This window comes from Zosterops lateralis, assembly GCF_965231275.1.
Source record: "Zosterops lateralis genome assembly, chromosome: Z".
NCBI classification, from domain to species: Eukaryota; Metazoa; Chordata; class Aves; order Passeriformes; family Zosteropidae; genus Zosterops; species Zosterops lateralis.
The window spans coordinates 59,338,923-59,363,888 of record NC_139800.1 but is presented as its reverse complement, the minus strand read 5'-3'; the positions used below and the strand labels follow the sequence as shown (position 1 = coordinate 59,363,888).

The 24,966-nt window shown below is 41.6% G+C and overlaps 1 protein-coding gene and 1 long non-coding RNA gene across 2 annotated transcripts; one reads left to right on the top strand and one right to left on the bottom strand.

The window, feature by feature from the left end:
* Positions 1–207: 207 nt before the first annotated feature.
* Positions 208–10,465, bottom strand: CDO1 (cysteine dioxygenase type 1). Its single transcript, XM_083883690.1, has 5 exons — positions 10,245–10,465; positions 7,751–7,828; positions 5,662–5,819; positions 3,135–3,304; positions 208–978 (listed from the first exon to the last, which is right to left on the bottom strand). The coding sequence occupies exons 1-5, from the start codon at positions 10,421–10,423 to the stop codon at positions 949–951; spliced, it is 615 nt and encodes a 204-aa protein (XP_083739816.1). The 5' UTR covers positions 10,424–10,465; the 3' UTR covers positions 208–948.
* Positions 10,466–11,738: 1,273 nt separating this feature from the next.
* LOC310923262 lies at positions 11,739–22,946 on the top strand. Its single transcript, XR_014592572.1, has 3 exons — positions 11,739–11,793; positions 12,035–12,146; positions 22,478–22,946. It is a non-coding gene; the product is annotated as an uncharacterized lncRNA (long non-coding RNA).
* Positions 22,947–24,966: the final 2,020 nt, after the last annotated feature.

Genomic DNA, 24,966 nt, shown 5'->3' with positions numbered 1-24,966 from the left:
AAACATCAGTGCACTCAGTGACAGAACTCCCCCCTAACTTACTTTGAGTCAGGATTCTTTGCATGTTTGACATACTGCCAGCTTTAGAAGTCTTTTCTAACAGTGTATATTTGGAAAAGATTTAGATGTTCATGAGGAATGTAGATTTTGGTAAAGTGTGATAAGTATTTTAGTTATCATGGAAAAAAAAAGCTGAAAACTCTGAAATCTATGCAGAAATCTGGTTTTATTTCAGTTTTCTTCTTCATTAGCTACACAGAATACTTTGGGAACTCGATATTAGCTGAATTAAGTATGATTAGTCTTCTTAAAAGTCAAATATCTGTGCAATCAGTTTTGCAAATCATCATGAATGAAGCATTTCTCTGTTCCTATTTAAAACAGAGTCTGACAAATTAAAGTGTAAAAAAAAAAAAAGAGTAAAAAAATGCATAAAACTATCAAGATGGCCTAAAGCATTAAAACCTAAAATACTTAATTAAAAAAAAGGAAAAGGGCACTGCCGTTAGCTGTATCTACTGTACTACCCATAGGTACAAGTGACTGGAAGCTTAGAAGTTTATATAGTTACTAATTACATTGAGAGCATACATCCCCATAGGTCTATTGAGAAGAATCAGATGATGTTTAAAAACCCTATTTCTGATATTCTCAAGTGTGATATCCAAGGTGGAGTTTAAAAGGCGCTAGAATTAGAAAACAAACTATTTAATTCTAACAGGAGCCTAAAAAAAGGCATCTAACCTCTGAAGCAGGTTATGGCACTAGTTAGCTTAGTGTCCCATAATTGGCATTTGCTCGAGGAAACTGCGTGCGGTCTGGAGGCTGCCCAAATGTACTCCAGTGTACAAGGAATTGAAACTGATCTGGCTGTCAGCCTTAGCATGCAAGTCTTCGGTCTCTGGTTGAACATTCAGCAGGTCTTATGCAAATGGATGCTGATGCATCTCAGTTGTTCTCCTGCGGCACTCCTGTAGCCTGGAAGGAAAGAGGAGAGGTTTTTGCTTTAAGGAAAGAGACTGTCACTGCCTACTTTGTGGTCTCGTTGTCGACCTTTGTTCTCGGAGTAGCTCAGCACCTTAAAATACTTGGAAATACTATATATTTTCAGTGCTCCTTGCCAGAGTTTTGTAGAAGGCACTATGTCATCCCAACAAAGTCACCCTGACAAAGTCACCGTCTATTGGCTCTGGCTGACAATGGGTAAGCCCATGGCAGAAGGGACTGCTGAGGAGTGCTTCCTCCCTCAGGCTATCTTCTCTCCCCAATAGCCCACTCTACTTCATTTTGACAGAAACTGCTTGGACGTCTAGCTTGGAAGACAGGCTGCAAAGAGATACTGCCTCCCCCTGCAAACTTCCTGGCAGAAGAAGCTGGTGTGTTGTGACACTCAAGACAAAATTAGTTTTTTGTCAGTGAACTTTTCTATCAGTAGTCCCATGGTTTGTACTTGAACCATGCAGCTACTCGCATGGTCAGGTCTTTTGACAACACATACTATTTTTTTATTAAACCTATATAACTTATTGTGTATTTCCTGGAGAGTAAGTTCATCAAGACTTCATCGTGGCAGAGGTGAGAAATCACATGTGTTTTATCTATAAAACAATTAAGACAAAAAAGGAGAACTGAATGTGCTTTTGTTAGGCTGATCTTCCCATTCATAAAAGATACACAAAAATACTTTACATTACTCTTTTGGTATTTATAATTTATAGATCTCCCTATAGGCCTCCCTCTGTCCTTCTGTAAGCAGAAGAAAGTTTGCTTTTCCAGTCCATTCTCCAAAAACCAAGTCACTGAGACCAGAAGATTTTTGTAGCATGAGGTCATTTTAGGCAGCTGAATGGTTGAGACTTGCTATCACCTTCTTCTTTAATGAAATTCTATTTACAGGAATTCATGAAAGAGACCCAGTGATAAAGATTTAGTTCTTTCCTGTAAGCCAGATCCACTTTCCCACAAGTGGTGAAAACACTGCCAGATGGGTACAGATCAGAGTAGAGAAACACTCCAAGCCAAAATATATAGTCTCCCTTACTGTCTTATGTACTTAATATTCAATAAAGACTTAAAACTAGAAGAAAGCAGACAAACACTGAATCCTTGCATGAATTTTGTTCAGAATTCTTCCACATTGATTACATTTTAAAATCTGAACTATAAATTCAAATTTATTTCTCAAGAACTTTTCAAACTTGGGAAGGTCAAAAATTTGTGTTTCAGCTGCTTGGTAATGTGACAGGCTTCAGATAAATAATTTACATGGTATTTGTCAACTATATAAAACTTTAAACTGATCTGACTAAGGACTCACTCTAGGAAACTCCTGAGCACTAAATTTCTGGCTTCAAGGAAAACTAAAGTGGTCAGTATCAAACAAAACTAAACCGTGTTTGAACATCTGTGGCTGAACATCCTGAATCAGTCTTTTCTCCCCAAGTAAGTAGTTATTTTTCCCAATGCATGGACTAGTGCTGAAACCCTATTAATCTCTCCCATATGTCCTAGCTTGGTTGCTCCAAAAATGGTCTTAAGATTTCTTTCCTATCCAAATAAAATCTCATGCCATTGCCCAAGAATGCAGATAGCACACAACAGGCCTACTCTTACCCTCAGAGAAAGACTTGCTCCATGAATATTGTGATTCTGAAGAATTGAATTGATTAAAGAAGTATTTACAAAAAGCTACAAGGTTTAAAACCTCTTGAAATGTGATCCTTTCTGGCAGAATAGTTTAGGCAGGAAACCTTACACCTGACTAATTCTGGCGAAAATAATGTAGCTACTTCACACTTTCCATTGACTAGATTGTATTTACTATAATTTGCTGCCTGCAGATGCTTAACTAGTAGTAGATGTCTCATTAATCCTCTGTGCTCAGGAGAGGTAGGCCACAAAACGGGGAACTCCACACAAGGGAAGTGCAACTCAACCATTCAAACAATATCTGGAAACAAGTTTTATCTGATCCTAGACAGGGATGGCCCAGGAAGGGCAGAGGTGCTGACCCTTCTGCCTGTTCCAGGGCAGAGTCACTGTAGCCTATGCAGGCAGCAGGGCAGCCCCTTGTGCCTGTCCCCACAGGGCTCAGAGCCTGGGGCCACGTGAGGAGCACCACATCTTGTACTCACACAGACAGTCCTTTCTCCAAACTGGCTGTAGAAGGTCATTGTGACTTTGTGCTTGTGCCCAGTCCTCTGATCAAAGGTGTTGCAGGTGTCGAAGGGTGGGCTGTACAAATGCAGGCTAACAGCAGGCTCTGTGTGGCTTATGTTCTCCACACGGTGCAGGCCAATGGAGTCTACACCAGCAAAGGCACAAAATGAGAAGGTATGTTAGCAGGAAGATCCAATGAGGTCTTGACTGCCTGGAAAAAATGCTTTTTATACTGTAACTCATGAGCAAATAGGCATGCCCATATTTCCATGGGCAACAAGTAACGCAATACAGGAAATTTGACTGCTATTCTCTAGCAGAGATTCCCGAATACACGGGTAATTAAAAATATACTACTGCTTTCCACAGTTCATGTAATTTCTAGATCATCTGCCACATGATAAAGGTCAATAGAAATCCCAAGAAAATTAAGGAAGATGATACTGTAAGTATTTTTCTAGCTTTTATTCCCGAAGGACTTCAAGCTCATTTACTTTCCTAGGAGAGCTGTTGTTATACATGCTTCAGAAGCAGGATAGGGGCAAAAGCTTTTTTGTGTTGCTAATGCTTCACAAGTAACAAGGATATCAGTCACATTAAAAGTCAGCTACATGCACTTGGAGAATAGATTTATGGGCAGAGATATGGTATCTTCTACTGCAGGCATCTGTTTCCTAATGAATCCTTCCAGTTTATTGGTTTGGAAAACACATTTTTCATTTGTTTTCTCTTTCCAATAGGGTGACTAATCAATAGTGACTGGCATACTTCCAGTCATGACTGAATAGTAAGCACAATCAAACTATTACTTAAAAATGTAAGGTATGAAGAATCACATCCATGAATCAAACCATGTCCATTCTACATTATAATGGAGGTTTTGAGTTACTTAAGAGAGACTTTGAATTTAATTTATGACCCTGCTGTAAAAACAACTCAGGCCTTTGTACTTGAATTTCTTATATAACACCTGGACCTGTATTGGGCAACATAGCCATGGTACCCTGACAGTCATGAGTACACTCTTAACTCTGATTTGAAGCCCCAAGTGTTGTTAACATACTTTATCTAAATAGAATAGGGGGGAAAGTCCTAAATCTGTGCTCATCTAGTGCAAAACTCAAACATGGTTTAGTGGGCTCTAACCTTTACATACAAGAGCAAACAAGAAACACACAGTAGAATCATGAAGGCACTTGCTATTGATGCAGTTATGGCAATCAACACACTGTCAGTGTTTTCCTTCTGCTTGTTTAATGTGTTAAACCAAAACATCTGTTATGAAACATGGCAGAGATCCAAACAGTCTCAGAGATCTGGACACCAAATTTGTTTTAAACAACTGAGGAAGCTCTGGAAAAGAGGCACACAGTCTGCAACTGTTTGCACTGGAAAGGACTGTGTATGTAGGAAAACCTGACTGAGATGGAGAACCTCTGTCTCTGGCATGGGGGCATCAGCAGATGTGTCAAGCCGCTTCTTGCATTTCCTGCCCTATCAATTTAGTGTTTTCATTTAGCATGGCAAACTTCAGCAGCGGGTTGCAGAAGAGCAGTCTTTCTCCCCAGCACCCTCACCCTGGCTAAGTTCATAACCCAACATGAGGCTCCCTCTAGCTGGGAAGTTCCCAAGGTCAGCCCCACAGTGTGTATTCTCCAGTGTTTAACCCATGACATATAAAGCAGATGACCTGTCTGTCTGCTGCTTCACCTTTGTTCTGTTGAATTCAAGGTGGTCCAGCATGATGTACAGTGTTTTTCATAGCACCAGCACACATTACACCCAGATGGCAGCTCCAGGATGGTCTCCAGCAAAGCACAAGGTGGTAATAATTACAGATACACATGATGATGGCATGGATTTAGTCTTACTGATGGAGTCTCAGTCATTCTCAACATTGTGTATTTTTTTATAGACTGGGAATTTCAGTTTTGCTCACACTGCACTTCAGCACTACAGTCTTTTGTTGATCTGGACAAGAAGTAGCACTATTGCAGGTTTCTGTTCCTGGCTGGTCAATTTATTTCATAGACAGCTTTTACATTTTCAACATAAGTTTTCCATGACTGACTAAAAGGTTTACTTCTTGGGGGAGGGGGTGGAAAAAAAAAAAAAAGGCAAGGTGATCAAGCTATCTAAACTTTGCTTCTCTTATTTCTAAAAAAATGCTATTCAAGTTTATGTTTACAAACAATTTTAGATAATCATCAGAGGCACAATGCTAAAGTCTGCTTGAACTAGAGGAGATATCCAGTATATTAAATTATCAAACAATTGCTACAGTGTTTCAAGAGTGAGTGAAAAGCACATTTTTGTTGTGTTTTTTTTTTTTACTAAATCTAAATACAGGCTTGTGCACAGTCTAAAGAGACACATTCTTAAACTGTGCATAAAGTCATAGTATTATACTGTTAAATGTAGGAGACTAAAAAGCAGATGAACTCTTCTGTTAGGAATAGGACTTATGGACAAATAGTTGTCAAAACAAGTTTAATATCTTACCATTAATGTAGGCACATTGATTTTCCCTCAAAACTCGTTCTGATTTCTTAGTCATTTCACCATTTCCTTTTTTCCCAGGCCATTCAAACAGAGTCTCCTTTAGATTTCCCTGGAGGATCTTCATAAAGCAGTGTGAGTCAGTGTGATCATGGATACTGCTATATATGTAAAAAGAATAACCAAACTCAGTGTGATCTGCATATTTAATTTCAGTGCAAGACAGAAGACATAGCATATTGTATGGAGACAAAACCTTAGAATGAAATTCCATTACATAAAGGACATGCATTAGGGGATGTCTACTTAAAATTGCTACTATAGAAATATATTGAGATAAGTTCACGTACAGCAGGATTTGGAGAAGAATCAGGTATTGGTGAGCCTATGACTTTGACATGGAGAAATACAAAGAAAGTCTGGAGAAAGGAGTAGGGCTGAAAATTTCTTCAGAATGCAAAAACTCTTCTGGGCCAAGAAACAAAACAATGCTTCTACCATGACCCCAGGCAGAGGCTGGAATAAACTTGCACGTATACCTGATCTTTGCAAATCCATCCTGCTTGCTTCCAAAATGTGAAGAAATGAGCTAATTCTGCTTAATTTCTACAGCCTCTTTACTGCTGGAATTCACATGCATTGTTGAAAAAAATAAAATGCTGTACTCCAATAGTACTAAATACAACCAGCTATACTAAGCTTTTAATTTCACTGGCATTTCAGGTTCAAAACCAACAGAATCTGGTAGGATTTGTTTGCTTTCTTGATCTCTCTTCTTGCTCTGAAGTGTGTTTTCTGTGCCACATTTAGAGATTACATATGGATTAGATATTTAGTTTAGTATTGGTTTAGTTCTTTTTAAGTACAGGACTAACTGTTATAGAAATAAGTGGAATTTGGACAAAGGGAGGGATCTCCATTCATCAGGGGCAAAGGAAAAGAGGGAATTTGACCCTCCGAAGTACAACGCTAATGAGTTTCAATCAAAAACTTGGTACTTGTTTTAGTCAAATTACTGGTTTTAGTCAACAAACATTAGGATTTCTTGCAAACTGAGATGCTGAGAGAGCAGAGCTTGCTTCAGGGACAGAACACAAATGCCACATTGTCATGGTCCTTCCAAAAAAAACACAAGAAAATCTGACCTTCTTCTTGTAGGAAGCAAAACCAACTCAGTCTAGCTGTAACAAATACCCATCCAACTTGAACACAGTTTAACATAAATGACAGGCTGTGGGGGAATAGCCCAGAAGGAGTAGAGGTGGTGACCTCTGTTTCTAAACTGCTCTATCATATTATGGCATCCCCTAAAGAATACTGTACGTGATCAATTGCAACAAATAAAAAAACCTATTCCAACATCTCCTTAGGTTTTTTATTTAGATGTGAGAATATTTGGTCAAAACTTGCATATTTTGCTATTCCATTTTTTGCTTTAGCCTACACTTCATGAAAGACCCTCCAAGAGACAGATTTTGCCCTGATATGATATTGTGTAGGACAACACAACCAAGTGTACAGTCTATGCACACAACTCAGGAGACCACATCAGAAATATGATCCATTTTGAGGGAAAAGATGGGATGCATGAACCTAGAGAAAGCCAAGCAGCTCTGGAAAGGGACTCCCTTCTCACTATTTGCAGTCCTAATCCAAATCTAGTTTTCCCATCTTGCCACAAAAGCAGATTTAAACAACCCGAAAGAACAAAGACTATTTAAACTGCACCAAGTCCTGCTTCTGAGGCTGGGGGTTATATGGCTCTCTTGTAGGGGACAGGTTGAATGGGGTCATATCAATCACTGTATCTCTGTGACTAAAAACTTTCTCTGACAGTAGAGAAGCTTAGCTTTTTGTACAAAAACAAAGCATTTTTGAAAGAGTGCTTTAAAAATGGCCATGAAGTACAAACTTGCAAAAGTTATAGCAGATATTCAGGACTGCTATACTAAGAGGAGCTCTGCACTGCTTACTTTCCAGACACCTTCTGACAGCTCCCATAGGACTGATTTATTTTTCCTCTATTTCGCAGGACAGTGAAAGATACAGGGAATTTATATGTTTGCTAAAATCATGGTCTTTCAATACAAACCTGCCGTGACCTTCACCCCAGCACAAGATCATCAAGTTGAACTTTCCATTTCCATTGTCCACCAGATTTCTTGTATACCTGAAATACAAAGTGTTTGCTCTTTATTGTACTAATATGTATATATAAGAGAAAATTATACAAACATGTTTATGAGAGAAGGTTGTGACATACAAAAACTCTTCTTCTTCTGTTTTCTTGAAATCAAGTTTTACTTAGAAAAAATGAAATTGTATTTGCAAGTTTGGCGCTTTTTTGTAAAAGCTATTTTTCTGAGAAGAAAAAGGAAAATCTAATATTTTAGATTCATATTTTTTTTTACATAGATGTTTGGAGTTTGGGAACTGTGAGTCAGACTAGAGTGGTAGACAGGATCAAATCAAAATGGTTATTGAATGAAGTCACTTCAGCAGCTGGCTTATAATTAGAAACAGAGGACTGCAATGAAACAAGAAAAATACATAGTTACATTCTTCTGCAGTTCCTTTTCTGATATTCTTGGCTTTCCTTCTCTTACACAGAACTCATTTGTACAAAGCCAAAATAACAAAGAATGAAGATGTTAGACTTCCTGTACATGGTCCACTCACTCTGTTCCTGAAAGTTCCATGTCTTGTATTGTAGCATTTTTGTGTGGATTAAGCACTTGTGAAGGACATTTTGCCAGCATCTACTTCTAAACAAAGTTTATTAGAGCAAAATTTCTTTTAAAATAACATTTTATGTTTGTTCCCTTTTACTCTCCTATAAGCCTCCCCTGAACTGCTGTTCATCTTGTTCTATTGAAAAGTTCACTAGAAAAGGGATTTGGATTTTGCTTAATTGCTTCCCATAGGGTGATCCTTCTGATCCGGGGCTGATGCTATGGTACAACTAGCTCAGAGGGACCTTCAGAATTAATTTTAGCAGTAGTCATGAGTATTTGCACTTCGCCAAGTAAAGAAAATATTTACACCTACCATGGTACACCTCAGTCTCACCTGAAAAATGCAAGCAAGGGCACACAAAAAGTGCACTGGTGTCAATTGAATGCTTTCAAATTAGTATCCCCATAAATCCACTCTATTTTACTCAAGAAGGGATGCTCATACCAAACCACTTTCAAAGCAAATATACACTGCCTCTCACTGCATCCACAACCTGAACATATATTATGTAGACATATTTTTCCTATGATGTCAGAGAAGAAGTAATCAATGCCAGCATTTGACAGAACTTTTCAAGTGCTGCTATTTCTATACAGGTCTGGCTGGACAAAATAAATTTATAAATAACGAGTAATAAATAAATAAAAGGTTGCCATGAATACTTCCAATGTTAACACGCTTTGTTTTCCTGATTCTTAGTTTCCTATGTTCTGTTACAAATGTCATGATTTGTTCCAAATGGAAGATAGTCACAGAGAGGTGAAAGAAGGCTAAAAAAAATGTCAAGCTAGAATGATGCTTTCACTGTGGCACAGTTAGAATGAAAAGTTTTGGAGTTTGGGGTAGTTTTTTGGTTTGTTTTCTTTAAAGAAAGTACTTGAATGAAACGTATTTATCTTGAAATTTAAGGCAACAGTAGCAAAGACAGATCAGTTGCTAGCAGAGCAAGAGGGAGTTAAAACACTGACAGGTATTTTCCTCCCAGCCGGGGAGCAGCGGAAAGCCCCGGTCTGCGCGGGGCAGGCGGCCCCCGGCCCCGGTAAAGGCAAGGCAGGGCAAGGGAAGGCAAGGGAAGGCAAGGGAAGGTAGGGCACAGCAAGGCAGGGCAAGGCACAGCAAGGCAAGGCAAGGCAAGGCAAGGCAAGGCAAGGCACGGCAAGGGAAGGCAAGGCAAGGCAAGGGAAGGCAGGGCAAGGCAGAGCACGGCAAGGCAAGGCAGGGCAAGGCAAGGCACGGCAAGGGAAGGCAGGGCAAGGCAAGGCACGGCAAGGGAAGGCAAGGCAAGGGAAGGCAGGGCAAGGCAGAGCACGGCAAGGCAAGGCAAGGCACGGCAAGGGAAGGCAAGGCAAGGGAAGGCAAGGCAGGGCAAGGCAGGGCAAGGCAAGGCAAGGCACGGCAAGGCACGGCACGGCAAGGCAAGGCAAGGCACGGCAGGGCAGGGCAAGGGCCCAGAGCGGCACCGGCTCCGCCAGGGACCCCGAGCGCCTCCTCATCGCCCCGCGCTAAACCCGCGCCGCGGGCGCGCTCCTCTCGGGCTCTTTCGCCGCACTCCGTTTACGTGTCCACTGCTCACTGCGGTGTCTCCCGGGCCGCTGAGCGGCGCGGCGGGGGCAGCCCGAGCCCCGGGGCCGCCATTGGCCGCGGCCGCCCCGCCCGCTCCCCGCCCCCGGCCCCGCAGTGCCCCCGCGACCCCCGCCCGCGGCCCCGGCCCCCCGGCGCTGCCCAGGGGCTGTCGGCCGGTCCAGGCGGGGTGGGAGGGGTTCGCCCCGCGTCCCCGCTGATCCCGGCTCCCGTCCGCGGCTCTGGCTCCGCTGGCGCGGCCGGGGCTCCCTGCTCCGCGGCGTCTCTACCTGTACTGGTCAAACTTGGCGTATTGCAGCCACTCCTCGGGGTTGCTCTCGTACGACTCCATCAGCGCCTGGACCTCGTCCACGCTGACTTTGTCCTCGGCGAATATCTGATGGAGGATGCGGACCAGCTCCTCCAGGCTCCGCGCCTTCCACGTCTCGGTCTGCAGCGGCTGCTCCATCCCCGCCGGTCGCTGCCCCGCCGCCCCGGCCGCTGCCCCTGCCCGGCCCCCGCCGCCGCCTTTATGCGCCGGGAGGCACGGCGGGAGCCTACACCGCCCCGGCGGGCGGGCCCGCGGCCAGCCGCCCGTCCCCGTCCCCGGGAGCGCGGCCACCGACCCCGGCGGGCGGGGGCGGCCCGAGGCGGCGGCGGAGGCTCCTCGCACCGCCCGCTGCTGTGGCCCGCCGGAGCCCGGGAGAAGCGGGGCAGGTCGGGCCGGCGGGCGGCTGGCGCTCCGCTATCCCCGGCGAGGGAAATAGGAGGAGAAGTGGCTACTGCTGCCGGGGGGAAAGCATCTCTCTGTCTCTGCCAGGGAGTGCGGCCTGCCGCTGCCTCCGTTACTTTGAAAAAATACATCTAAGAGCTCAATTGAAAAGCAAAACAAGACACACAGCTATTTAAAACACAGAGAATTGCTGCAGGAGGTCGCCTACAGACAGCCTGCCCGTTGAAAGTGCTGTTTCTTAAAAGCCAGTGCACTGTGCAGGAACATTTAGGGCCGCCGGAACCACTAGCACTCAGAATGACGGCCAGAAACACAGGGAATGGACAAAAGAGACCGTGCTAACACAACAAACCGTCCTCGCGCTCCTCAATCTATCCAATCTATATACTGGCAGCAGAGCAAGCAGATGCCGTGCCAGCCGTCTTCTTTCCACTTCAGCTGTTAACAAAATGTTGATGAGTCATGAATTCTGGAAACAGAATTCACCATAGAACAGCGTTTTAAGAAAATCCATCTATTCTTTCTTAAAAAGCAAAAAAGAGTTCAGCTCTTCAGGTCTTCCTTATGATTCTGGAGCTGGAAGTAAGCAGACTGGTGGTGTGGGCTGCTATAGCTCTGAGGCTCAAAGGTGCTCACAACACTGGCAGCTTGTGGTTTCTCTTACAATTGAGGGATTTTTAGAACACCTACTTTCTCTTCCCTCTCCCTGACCTGTACACGAAGTACAGACACGACAAAAAGAAGCAACGTTAATAAAGTAGATAAAGCTCAAGAGGCCTAATGAATTTCTGGCTTCGCTTCAATAGGGAATACTTTCCTAGTTTAAAATGGGGCTGGAATCTAGTACACTGGAGTGGAACACAAATCAATGTACCGAACAGGTACATTTTCAGCCATCATTCCAGAACCTCTCCTGGCATGCAGAAAGCAGACCCTGCCTTATCAGTATTTTGTGAAGTATTGTTGGTATGTGTGTGAGAGAGAAATCTGCAATGATTTCAGTATTTTTTAAGGTCTGAGAGAACCTAAGACTATCTTAAATTTCTTAAACACAACCCTGGCACTGATCTCAACAGCCGTGTCCAGTTTTCCTGGGCCAAATGCAGGTAATGAGCAAACACTTGATCTCTCTTGGTAACTTTTTCAAAGTCACAATTGAGTCTTATTTCTTAATGAAACTTGCCTCTGGTCTATTTTAGCTATTGGTTTGTGGACTCAAGAGATTGGATGGGGAAAGTAGCACCTTTTTTCAGTACTTACCTGCGTAGTCTCATACAGCACCATTAAAACTGCTTTAGGTTACCAAGTGTTAGAATTAGTGTGAACTATCATCCATTTATTTCTAAGACAGAATTCAAATTCTTTTGGTGGCTGTTGGAAGCACTGCCCAAAGGAATAAAACATCCCTCAAGAATAAATTGCAAGGATCACAATAATGGGTTGTGAAATGAAGAATGAGGTAAGTTTTCAAATATTTTATGTATTATTCTGATATTCACAGGATCTGACAGAAACTAATTTTCAGCAGCTACATTTCTCTGCTTATTTGTACACCTGTGCTTGGAGGTATTTTCCCTGGTATTCAAATCCATGGGAAAAAAGTGTTATGCCACTGCCCTTAATCCCTGGGACACCTCAGTACTTTGATTCATTTGCCACAATGTTGATGAGATCCTTAAATACTGCTAGTAAAAGGACATTTTATACCCTCCTCTACTACAAGTAAGGGATCAGGCTAGATCTACTTACTGCAGTTTCCAACTGCTGCTGTGTTTTACAGTTTATATAGTTATATTTCTTATTTGCTCCTATTCAAAAGTGTTTACAGCTTTTGATTTGGAATTGTTCAACATACTTTTTGATCCCCAAAACTTCTACAGGAGTTGATTACTTGACTGCCTGAACACCATTAGGAACAATATCTATGTCTCTCCAGCGTGTGCTTTTGCTTATGCCCTATTGACACAAATGGCACAAGGATCTGAGCATATTAAGAGTTAACTGTCACTGAAAATTCAATATTAAAAAAGAGAACATTGAAATCTACACAGCATGGAAATTGTTTTTACATTTTCGGTTGTGATTCTGCACAAGAAGACTGCAGGATTTTATACACTTTTATTGCTGGAAATCATACACCTGCAGAAATTAACTATTATACGTATTTCTCAAGTATCCTATTAAAAACTTGTCTTGGAGAACAGGAGATTGGGCTTTAACTACAAAACTTCTGATTTACGTACAAATGCTGAAGCACTCCGCTATTACCCAGAAGACAGGTATAAGCAAATCAAGCAATCATTTGACATGACATCTAACTCCAAGAGAGACTTAGGAGCTCGAGTGCTCAAGCACTTACTGGCATGTCACCTCCTACTGGGGTGCAGCTCACAAGGTTTCTCTCATGCTTTATTGAGGATAATCTTCAAGTCAGATCAATGGAATTATTGAACTGCAACTTTGCACCATGTACTAGGCCTGCAAATGTAGCTTGTACTGTACTTTATTTTATGTCTTGTAACTCCAAATAAAAGTTGTGAGTTACTTGAAGGTAGGATCCATGGTGCCTGAATGACCAGACTCTTGTGGCAAACAACTATGCTGTGTCTCTTTTGTCTGTTAGCCTGGTCAGGCAACAGCGCTTCAACACCAGTGAGTACTTACACCTCCTCCTCCAGATAGAATGACTTCCCTAAGTCACTTCTTCTTTAAGTCTCTATTCACCTAAGTTTCTGATGTTTGTTGAGAGCTCTAAAGAGAAACCTGGATCTGCAGTTGTAATCCAAGTTTTGGGACTACATGACTCGATGTAGTCATGAATCAATGTATCAGTGCAGCTGTTCCTCAGTCCCATAACCTGTAAAGTGAGATTGAACACTCAGTACATAAGAGATCTTACATGAGAAACAGCTGCATGCGCAGCAATTCTCAAAAACATCTTGAGAACAAGTTAAACATCAGTTTAACTGCAGTTAAACATCATCTGCAGAATAAAAACATGCAGTAAAACTTGAGTGAAATAGGACACCACATACAAAATTATGTCATTCACTGAAAACACCAACAACTACTAAATGGCATGAGCACTGCTGAAGGTAAAAACACTCCAAACAATGCAGTGAAGAGATGTGTGGCATTAAACCACACAGCACAGAAAGGATTCTTGGAAAAATCAATCTGATCCACTTTTGGTGGGATATTAATATACCATACGTGTGCCATAAATAGAAAATACTAACATTTTTCTCTGCAAGAAAGACACTTTAAAGTAAGTTTGTGGTCTTTTTCAATTTACGATATTTACATGAAAAAGCCAAAGTGCTGGCTAGCCTCTGCATTAAGAGTATTACTGCACAATTTTGCTTGGAGATCTTTTTTCTTTGAGACTTCCCATTAATAACTCTTTAGGGTTATTAGTTCTGTTACCAAACAGAGTTCAAAGGAAACATCTTTATCTGCTTTAAATGATATACTGATTTTTGCAATTGGAACATTTTAACTCAAATCTTTTTAAGTTAGGCCCTCAAAGCAATTATATTTTAACTCTACATTGTGTCCATCTAATTGATATACACATATTATATATATAATTTGCATTGGAACCATCATCTCTATCATGGGAAGATAGAGAGGAAAGACTCCAAAACTCCTGCACTTAAAAAAACCAAGCAAGTAATGTTCATCTACTTTTAATAAAGGAAGTTATGATTGAGCCAAGACATAGAACTAGTACTTCGCCGCTATCTATAATCTGCACACTTAACAAAAAAATGTTGCTGGGAATGCAGGGGAATAATTTAAAAAACATTTCTAGATTGCTCCCAAAGTTTGAAAAGAACACATTTTTCCTCCCAAAGTCTAACTCTTCTCATTGTGCACACAAGGGATGAAATCTCACCTGGAATTTCACCTGTGTACCTAGAAACAAGTATCCAAGGACTGATCCCTGGCACAGGGGCCAGCTTGGAAAGAACAGATTACATCAATATTATTTACCTTCTAAACTCTGTAACAGGCTGATCACATCCAATATGCCCACCAGAAATGGTACCCTGTCCACTCCTAAATTAAGCACAGGCAAAAATCTGTGCCAGTACCTGTTCTAACAACCAACTGTACAGATGACTGAGCTACAGTGTCTCAGAAAACTTCCTAGCACTACCAAGTCTAATGACATAAATGTAGTGTGACAGGCTTAACAAAAAGCCTTTAACCTTGTGGAGAGGTTGAGAAGCTGGCTGAGAAATGGGAAAAAGATAAAAGACACAATAACTTTCAGAAAAGACACAATGGCTCTCAGAACTAGAAGCTAGGACAAGGCCAGCATGAGGATGAAGGAGAGGAACTGAGATCATGAGAAAGAGGAGTTAAATGCTACAAGGTGATACAAACTGTTGTAATATGCTGATATAACATGAAGTAAACTATTGTATAGTCACTACCAATTAGGAGCTTAGCTTTTGCAATATGTATGAGCTAATTAAGCAAAGTATATAACTCAAGATTGTACTTAAATAAACTGAGTTCTGCTGATGACCAACTGGTGTCTGCGTCTCCCTTCTCTAACAAATGGCGCCCGAACAGGGACCTGAATCTGAAGCTGCCTCTCGTCTCGACTAAAAGAAAAAGGGGGAGCACGTCTGCCTGCGCCTGGCGAAAGAAGAGCTTCCGCGCCCTGGTGCACGTCTGCCACGGTTGGAGAAGTAGGGTTGGGACCTGATGCAACCGGGTCGGCGTTAAACGAGGAAGGGATAACGCCCTCAGGAGCCATATAGGTGGTCCTGAGCCATACGTGCTGCCGAAGCCGGAGAGTTGCAACAGCGCTGACGATATAATGGACAGGCAAGCAGCATATGATTTATTTATGACGGGGTTAGAGAAACGGGGGGTTAAGGATGTAAGGAAAGACCTCCCGGGGTTGCTAGCATGGGGAAATGCTAGAGGTTATTTTGCTAACCCACATACGGTGCATGAGCTTACAGAGTGGAAAAAATTAAGTGATGAGTTGTTTACTTTAGTTTTAGATGATGATAAGACAGTTAAAAAGTTGACTAAAACATGGCAAATTGTTCAAAACACCTTATTGCAACACCAAGTAGAAAAACGAGCAGCTCAGCAAGCAGTAGCAGCCCAGGGAAAGAAGCTGATGTATTCATCAGAGTCAGACTTTCCCTTGCCTCCTGGATGTACAACAGTACATGTGCCTCCAGAGCAAATAAGTGCCACCAAAGGGGACACGGTAGCTGCAGACTCTGTACCATCAGCTCCCCCAATGCCTCCAGTCGCTGCGGGTCAGCTGACAGATTCATGTCCATTACCATGGACTGGGGAGAGCGATGAAACTATTCCAAAAGTTGAATCAGATTTGACAGTGGTAATGGCCAAGAATCGGAGGGAGGCATGGAGTGCCCTAGCTAGAAAAGAAGTAGAACGAGGGGATGCACAGATGATAGAAGCAGGGAGCTCGATGGCATGCCCGGTAATATATAATCCTGCACCGGGAGGAGGTGTCACTGCCCAATTGACTTCCCTTGATTGGAAATTACTTTCCCAATTGCGCTCCACTGTTAGCCAATATGGGGTAAACAGTGAGCCTGCTCAGCAAATGCTGGATTATATCTGGGGTACATATTTGCTGTTGCCAGCAGATTGTCGGAGTATTTCTAAGCTTGTGTTTACACCCCACCAACTTTTGTTATTTCAACAAGCCCTAGCGCAAGAGTCAGTTGCCACACAGAGACAACCTGAGAATCCTCTACATGGAGTTACCTTAGATGAATTGCTAAGAATAAGCAATTGAATAAGAACAGAGGGACAGGCTCTGTTAGGACCAGAAAAATGTTGAGAAGTCCTAAAGCTCACTAGAGCTGCTATGGATAAGGTAAAAGATCCACATAGAACCCCTATATATATATGAGAATAAAACAAAGTAGAGAAGAACCATTAGGCAAATTTGTAGATCGACTAGTAGAAGAAATAAAAAATACTAGAGTGCCACTCTATATGCATGGAGCACTGCTTAAACAATGTGCATTGCAGAATAGTAATAAGAATACAAAAAAGGTACTAACCACATTAGGTGCCAATTGGACTATTAAAGAGGCTATAGAAAGAATGTCGCTGCAGCCTGCAGGGTCACAGGTTTTTATAGTTGAGGCAATTAAGGAGCTAGGAAAGGAGATTGAAAAAGGGTTACAAAAACAGTCAGAGTCAAATCAGGCTCAAGGCCTTGCAGCTCTTGCTCCTCTCCGCGCCTCAGCGGCAGCTCCTGTGGTTTCTACAGATCACAGGCCACCCTCCCTACGATGTTACCGATGTGGAGGCAGTGGGCATATGCGAAAAAATTGCAGAGCAATTGAGGAGGGCAGAAGCAGCAAACGCAGGCATTGGCCGCCCTGACATCGCTGCGAGCAGCAAGTACAGCGAGAACTGGACCAGCTCCAGCCAGAAAGATAACCTGCTTTCGTTGCGGAGAGCAGCCCTAGCAACAAGAGTCACCAATCTCTTCGCCCTGTCTCCTCTCTTCGTGCCTACACCTCAGGATCAGTCGACCTAGACTTGGCAGCCACAGTGGACATATCTATTAAGGACAATTGCCCTGTGCCAGTTTCCACTGGAGTAAAGGGACCAGTAACCTATCAGGGACAGTCGGTTCCTGCTTTACTTTTGGGACGATCTTCTACTTTTTTAAAAGGATTGGACATTACTGTGGGACTTATTGATGCTGATTTTACAGGCAAGATTTGTATTTTAGCACGGACACTGTATCCTCCAGTGCTCATTCCAGCTGGCACCCGGATAGCTCAATTGTTACCATTTTCGACCTTGGCTCCGAACATCGCTCGGAAACACAAAGAGGATACTATGGTTTTGGCTCTACAGGAGGATCAGCATTCTTAACACTGGACCTGCTGAAGTACAATATATTGGTTGAAGTCACAAGTGTGTGCTTACACCCACAGGTCCTGTGTGGATTCCCAGCTGCTGGATGCAAGCAGGGAATGACAGCACCCAGCAGTCCAGCAGAACGAGAGCGGCATCGCCTGCTCCTGATCCTTCAACCTGTGATAGCTCAGCTCCAGCCAGTGTGGCCTAATCCTCTAGTAGTAGAAAATAGAACTGATGTACTAACATTGTTGCATGAACTACAAAGCACCCGACTACGATTAATTAAGAGTTCTAACTGTCTGCACTGCGACAAGCCTAACTGTGGTGCTTGGGTAAAAATATATTGTGGGGCTTGTTGCAGACAATGGTGGGTCTTTCAACAGCAGCTTGCACAGCCATGGTGCCCACGCTGCTCCTTTTATTGGCATCGTTATAATTGGCACACCGCCATAAAAAATTATACAGAGTGCAGTACTGTGCCAAAAGCAGTAAACCTTGTTCAAGATTTAAGTCAAAGAGATAGGCTGAAATTGGTATTTTTAATAGAAAAAGAGGTGTGTCGCCTGTTGGCACAAAAGGCTACTCTCATATTGCAGACAACCTGCAAATATGGGGTGGGAATACCTCATATGCATCAGGTGGATCCTGCTGATACAGATATGTGTTGTCGCCGCTGGGCTCACAGAGCTACCAAAAACAGACAAAAAGCAAAACATGTGGGTCACTTGGGTTAATCAATCTGGTCAGGATAATTTGTGTTTATCACCTGCCACGCCTTCCAATCCATTTCGCACTTGTCTAAAACAAGAATGTGCGAGAGAAGCGTGGAAAAGTTACGTTTCTCACTAGCAAAATAAAACAACAGCACAATGAGAATATTGCTCTTAGTTTGCTGAAATCATTCAGCAAGGCAGTACTTCTCACTGTGACCCTCTCCTGCCTATTGATTTGGCTATATGGCTCGGGAAACGCTATCTTCTTGGAGCCCTTGTTCAGCAATTAAAGAAAAGGGGGGAGAATAGGGGAGAAGAGAAAGACATTCGGGTATTAGAATGGTTACAGCCACCCCTACAACAATGTAAAACTGTTTTTCAAAAATCAGAAATGTTGGCAGTCCTTATCCATAAAGACAGAGAGCGTGCACGGCAGATTACGGGGAATGAACCAGGCACTATTCTGTTGCCAATAGCTCGAGATATACTGCAATGGTACATTGAAAATCATGAGGAGGTGGGCCTTGCTCTGCTGGGAGGAGGGGCTACAGTTGTGACAACGGTAAAGTGGCCCCCACCCTTGCGATAGGTGGGAAAACAACAGTGGCTGAGCAAACCTCTGCGGAGTGAACAGCCCATCCCAGAAGCAATCACAGTTTTACAGATGCTGAGAAAAGGTTACAAAAAGCTGCTATTACATGGCAGCAGAGAAATGAATGGCAAAAAGTAATATTGCCTGCTGAAGAGGGGGATTCTTTACAAACTTTGGAATTGTCAGCTGTTGTATAAGCCATGAACCAGTTGAGTCCTAACTGCAGTAACAAGGTAAACTTGTGGGATCCCCCAGGAGTGATCATTGCCTCCATCCTTGTCCCAGGTGTAGCAGAGTCACAAGCCTTGGGTCACAAGCCTTAACGCAGTTAAGGAGATTGGCTTGTTAGACAAGTAAACAACTTAACATCACATCCAACATTATATCTGATTTAGTAACTGATGTTAGCAGCGATGACGATCTTTACAGGCCCTTGATAAGAATTGTAATAACAAAGTAGAGTTATGCGGTCCTGCAGCTCGTATTTTTGCATCTATAACCCCTAAAGTTGCACAGCTCATGCATTGGTGTCACTTAATACACTTGCATGTTGGGCCATAAAGCAGGCAAATGTTACTACGGAGGTCATATCAGCACTCACTCAGGACGTAAACAGCCTGAGACACACGGTTCTTAAAAACAAAGCCACTATTGACTTCCTTCTTCTTGCTCAAGGACACGGGTGCTCTGAGTTCAAAGAGATGTGTTGCTTTAATTTATCCGATCATAGCCAATCAATACATGCACAACTGGACTGGCTAAAAAGGCACACGACAGAGGTTAAGCTTTCACAAAATCCCCTAGATGATTGGCTAACCCAGACTTTTGGTCTAACACCATGGCTAACTCAGCCTTTGAAAGAAGGGCTACGATTTTTGCTTATGATTTGAATTGTGAAGGTATGTGTTGTATGAATTTGTCTGATCACTCACAATCGATTCACAAACAAATTCAAAAGCTTCAGGAATTGACGCAACACCTACAAGTTAGCAATGGATGAGATATTTTAGATTGGCTAAAAGGCTTAGGATTGTCAGGATGGTTGCGTTCATTACTCATGTTTGAACTGTTGTGTTTAGCTGTGCTTATGATGCTAGTTGTTTGTATTCCATGCTTTTGTTCATGTATGCAACAAGTGATGAAGCAGACAATGATTAAAATGTGGCATAACACGCTGTTGGCACAAAAAGAAAAAGGAAAAAGTGTGGAGGATTTGGTTAAGGAATGGTTGAAAAGAAAAGGCCACAGTCGAGTAGATTTAATAGCGCTGTAAGTTTAGAGCAAGCCTAAAAACATAGCAACTTAGAGAATATGGAAGAAGTATAGAAATGTAGCAAACAAAATGCTGAGATGGCGGCTATTTGCAAATTCACCTCGGACGGACGAGTTCCAAGGGCCCAGGACTCGTCTCCTGAAATCTGCAGGTCGGTGATCAGGAAACCTCTGAACTGAATTTGAGAACACCTGCACTGCATTCTTCGATTTTGGTAAGACAGCTGAGTTTAGAACACGGGAGGAGGGAACTCTAAGGGAAAAAACCTTTGGAAAAAACCTTTTCCGTAGCAGCAGTGTAGCGAGGAGAGAAAAAAAAAAAAAAAAAAAAAAAAAAAAAAACACCACCTCACCCGCTGGCCTGCAGCCAGCACCGGGTTTGTCTGTTGCTTGCAGCAGCCTTGAGATGTGAGTGGAACAGACAGTTATGTGTTATCCACAAAAATGTAAAAGTTGGCTTCCAACTGTGCCTATGATGATAATAGCTGATAACCAATGATGAGCTATGATTTTTGTTTATGATTTTAATTGTCATTCTATGCGTAGTCAGTCTTTAATGCTGGTAATCCTTAAAAGAAAAAGGGGGAATTGTGGAGAGGTTGAGAAGCTGGCTGAGAAATGGGAAAAAGATAAAAGACACAATAACTTTCAGAAAAGACACAATGGCTCTCAGAACTAGAAGCTAGGACAAGGCCAGCATGAGGATGAAGGAGAGGAACTGAGATCATGAGAAAGAGGAGTTAAATGCTACAAGGTGATACAAACTGTTGTAATATGCTGATATAACATGAAGTAAACTATTGTATAGTCACTACCAATTAGGAGCTTAGCTTTTGCAATATGTATGAGCTAATTAAGCAAAGTATATAACTCAAGATTGTACTTAAATAAACTGAGTTCTGCTGATGACCAACTGGTGTCTGCGTCTCCCTTCTCTAACATACTCATTTTGGTCTCAGTCAAAAATGTGATTCAACCTTTTTTAACTACATATTTTAGGATGAAACAATCTCTAAATGAGTTTTTGTTACTCTAATTCTGACTAAAAGAGGCATCTGACATCTCACAGCGTTATGGCCATTAAAGCAAGAGAAAAGTGTGGATTTTTAAGACGTTTAACCTTGGAAGTATATTAAATATGGTAGTACCAAAGCTGAAGCATGGTCTTTTTAAATAAGAAACATATTTTATGTTTTCTTGTCAAGTGTTTTTCTTCTCTTGATGATCCAACACAAAACAAGGTTGAAAACACCTTATTTTTCCATGCACATTGAATTTCATCAAGCTTCTACAAGCTTGTAATAATCACAGTCCTCATGAAAAACTCCAGAGTTAAAGGAATTTTTGCTCCCCCTTTTTTTCTTTTCACTCTGAAGACAAAGAGGTAGTATTAGAATGCCTTGAATAACCTTTGTATCCCTGAAGAGTAACTGAGACATCAGGGTAATCAAGAATAACAAAAGCCAAGAAGTTGTGCAAATAGGCAGAATTTGATTTGCGAAATGAGCATGAACAGCAACAATGGGTAAACAGAACCTGCTTTGGAGCTGGAAGGAGTTTGAAGAAGCAATGTATGGATTTCCAACCCCCTCCCTCCCCCGGCCCTATGAATTTAGTGTGTATCAGTACATTCAAAATTAAGTTGTGGGGGTAATTAATACATCTTCTGTTAGGGCCTTAGCAGCACATATCCGAGACTTTAAAGTCCTGGAAATGATGACATTTGCTCAGCATGCACATAGGTGACACAACTGTGTATTTTATCATTTTGCTCAAGGCAACTTTAGTTTCATTTAGCTCCTTCAGGTTTCCATGTGCATTTAAGATTAGTTCAAGCTACAAATTACAAATCTGTCATTAATGCTAGTCTCTAAACCATTATGATAATTCAAAAATAATGCCTCACAGTTTAAAGGATTTGCACCTGGTGATTAACTTGAAACAGGGTAACTGGATTTTGCATAGCATTATTCTTTAATATAGGATGCTGTGAAGTACTAGGTCCTTCATAAAAACAGTATAATAACTTCCCTTTCCAATACTTACCTTATTTCTCAGTCTTTAGAAATTAGTTTACTGATTTTTTTCAATTTGCCTTTTCTGTTGATTCAATTACACTAAATCAAGTGAATTACATTAAATCAAGTGAATTACATTACATTACAAATATTGGCAGTTCGGTATAGTATACCAGTATGATGCCTTAAGTTTTAGCTTTCATGTTTTTCAAATTCTGTGCTGCCTAGGAGTGTAGTTCTGAGCCCCATATTAAGTGCTGGTAAGCTCTCTTCACAGAGTCGGTACTCAAAACAAATCCTTTTCCAGATGGACACCAAGGACAACTGTTACAAGTTTTCAAGCCCAAAAGCATAAATGGTGGACTGAAGAAAGAAAATATGAAAGATGGGAGTTCATAATCTGAAGCTGTAATTGGGCAATTAAACCCCATATGGAAATGAATCAAAACCTATAAAAGTATGAGACCTCATGACAGCTCATCCATCTTGTGACCATTTTGAGTCCACTTTGGGTGTAGCCCTGGTCAGGCTCTTGTCCTGCAAGGTGTACCCTTAAAGGTGCTACCCTTTTAATAAATACCTACTTTATTCTTTTAGCTCTATCTAGTCTCTGTTCCAGGTCAGCCTTCTCAAGGCATCACTTATAGTAGCATATTGATTGAGCAAAAATGCTCTGAGTAAATCTAGACCTTTTTTTTGTTCTGTACAACTCTCACTGATCTGTCCAAGAGTCAGTCCTTACTTTCATACCCTTTTTCTCCCACTCTAGAAACTGAAGTCACTTAAATAATAGTCACCACTTTTGCTCAAGGCATACCAAATGCAGAGAACACTACTTGAGCTTCTGATTTCCAATTTACTGGAAATATTCTTTTTCTTTTCAAAGAGATAAGTACTTCAGGATTATCTATGATTTTAGAAGCTGTAACTGTCTCTTTTTAAAATAGGAGATTTAACATGTCTTTTGCAAATTCTACAAACAATGTACTGGGAATCACTTATTTGTTCACTTGACTTGACACATTATCTACTTGACATGCAGTCTAGTTTGTTACTTAAGAATATGAACAAAAAAAAAATTTCTGCCACCCTAAGTCACACCTCAACTCCAGACAGAAAGAGTCCATGGTCCTTAGAGAGCTACCAGAGGTAAGTACTGACCACCTCCCTAACGTGAGGTACAAAACTACAGGGGAAGGTGGCAAAAAGGAGGACTCTCTCTGGAAAGAAGGTACAGAAGTTTCATGGGAAAATGAGCAGAACTGGAGCTGGCAGTCATTAAAAGTAACAGAATAAAGGCAGCCACATAGGAGCACTGAGGAAACAGAAAGCAAGGGCTGGATCAGGTAAGTACTCACCGCAGACTGGTAAACTAGGGGCCAAGAAAAAATTACTTGGGGTTGGAGAAAAATTGGGAGCAGAAAAACGCTGAAGCAAGCAGTAATAAGTAAGTATTGTTCAGGGAACAAGCCGAATCTTAGACAAATGAATAATTCAAAGCTTCATGATTCATTTATCTAGATCCAAAAAGGTATGTAGTAAAGAAGGAAATCCAGACTATTATCAGATTGGGTTTTACATTATCAGATTATCACATTTTGAGGAATTGAGGCAAATGATTTTTTTAATTCAACTTCAGAGGATAAAAAATATTTGTAGATTCAGCATAAATGACAACCTTCTATAATTACTTGGCAGATACAATGACCCAGAGTTCCTCTTCAAGATCTATGTTTTTACTTTTTAAAACCAAAACACAACACACGCATCAACCTTCTTTCATCACTTCTGAAGAGCACATTTGCAGTTTATCAGTAGTTTCATTTGTTAAGTGAGGTGAAAGGCACCAAGAGAAGATTCTTTAAAGAGAACCAGACTAGTAGCTTATCTTAGGTAAACATACTGTCACATGGGAGAACAAACTACTTATATTTGTAAGGCCAGCACGTGGACATACTACAAGAAATATTGAAAAAGAGCCCTAGATAAAACTATGCAAATATCTTTGTCCTTGTGTACCCTCTAGTGGCTGTCGAGGTTGTGCTGGCCTCACAGTAACTAAGCAGGCAACTTCCTCAACCAGACAGAATCAGAGTGCTCTCCTCTGCAACAGCTCTTTTAAATAGGTGGAGATTCATGAGATCAGGGTTCTGAGCAGGGGAAGTATGGGTTATTTCAAGTTTAAGTTTACAACAAATTCTGCCTTGCTGGTTTAATGAAGTGAACCCAAGTTTTCCACTTTAAAAGTGCCAAGGTACATCAAGCTATTCACACAGCAAGCGTTCAAAGCATATGCCTGTGTAACTGTGGCATACATGCATGCTGCATGCAAACTCTGGCAACGTCAGGAGGTTAAGCTGGGTATTACTCTTCCAGAAGTCCTCTGAGGTGAAAAAATCCTGATACACAGGTTATAGAGACTACATAAGAGCCACTTATGTATGAAATAGCAATTCAAGACTATTGTAAAAACATGCTTTAAACTACAACTGGCTGTTTTGTCTGTATGTGCTGAAGAACTGGATTACATCAGGGACAAAAACTGTCATCTAGCATAAGAACATTCCGCAAGCGAACAACTAACATTTAATTTGGTTCAGCTTAAACAAACATAAAAAACTGTACAGCAGACATTTCAAATAAACCCACTAAAAATCTCCACCCCCCCAACACCTGAACTCTCCAATAAATAAAAGCAAAGGTCAGCACCCTAGTCAAGATACTAAGTTCTCTCCGTAATGGAAAAAACCTCAAGTCAATCCTCACTGCTACCATTTAGCAAAAGAATATAAATTG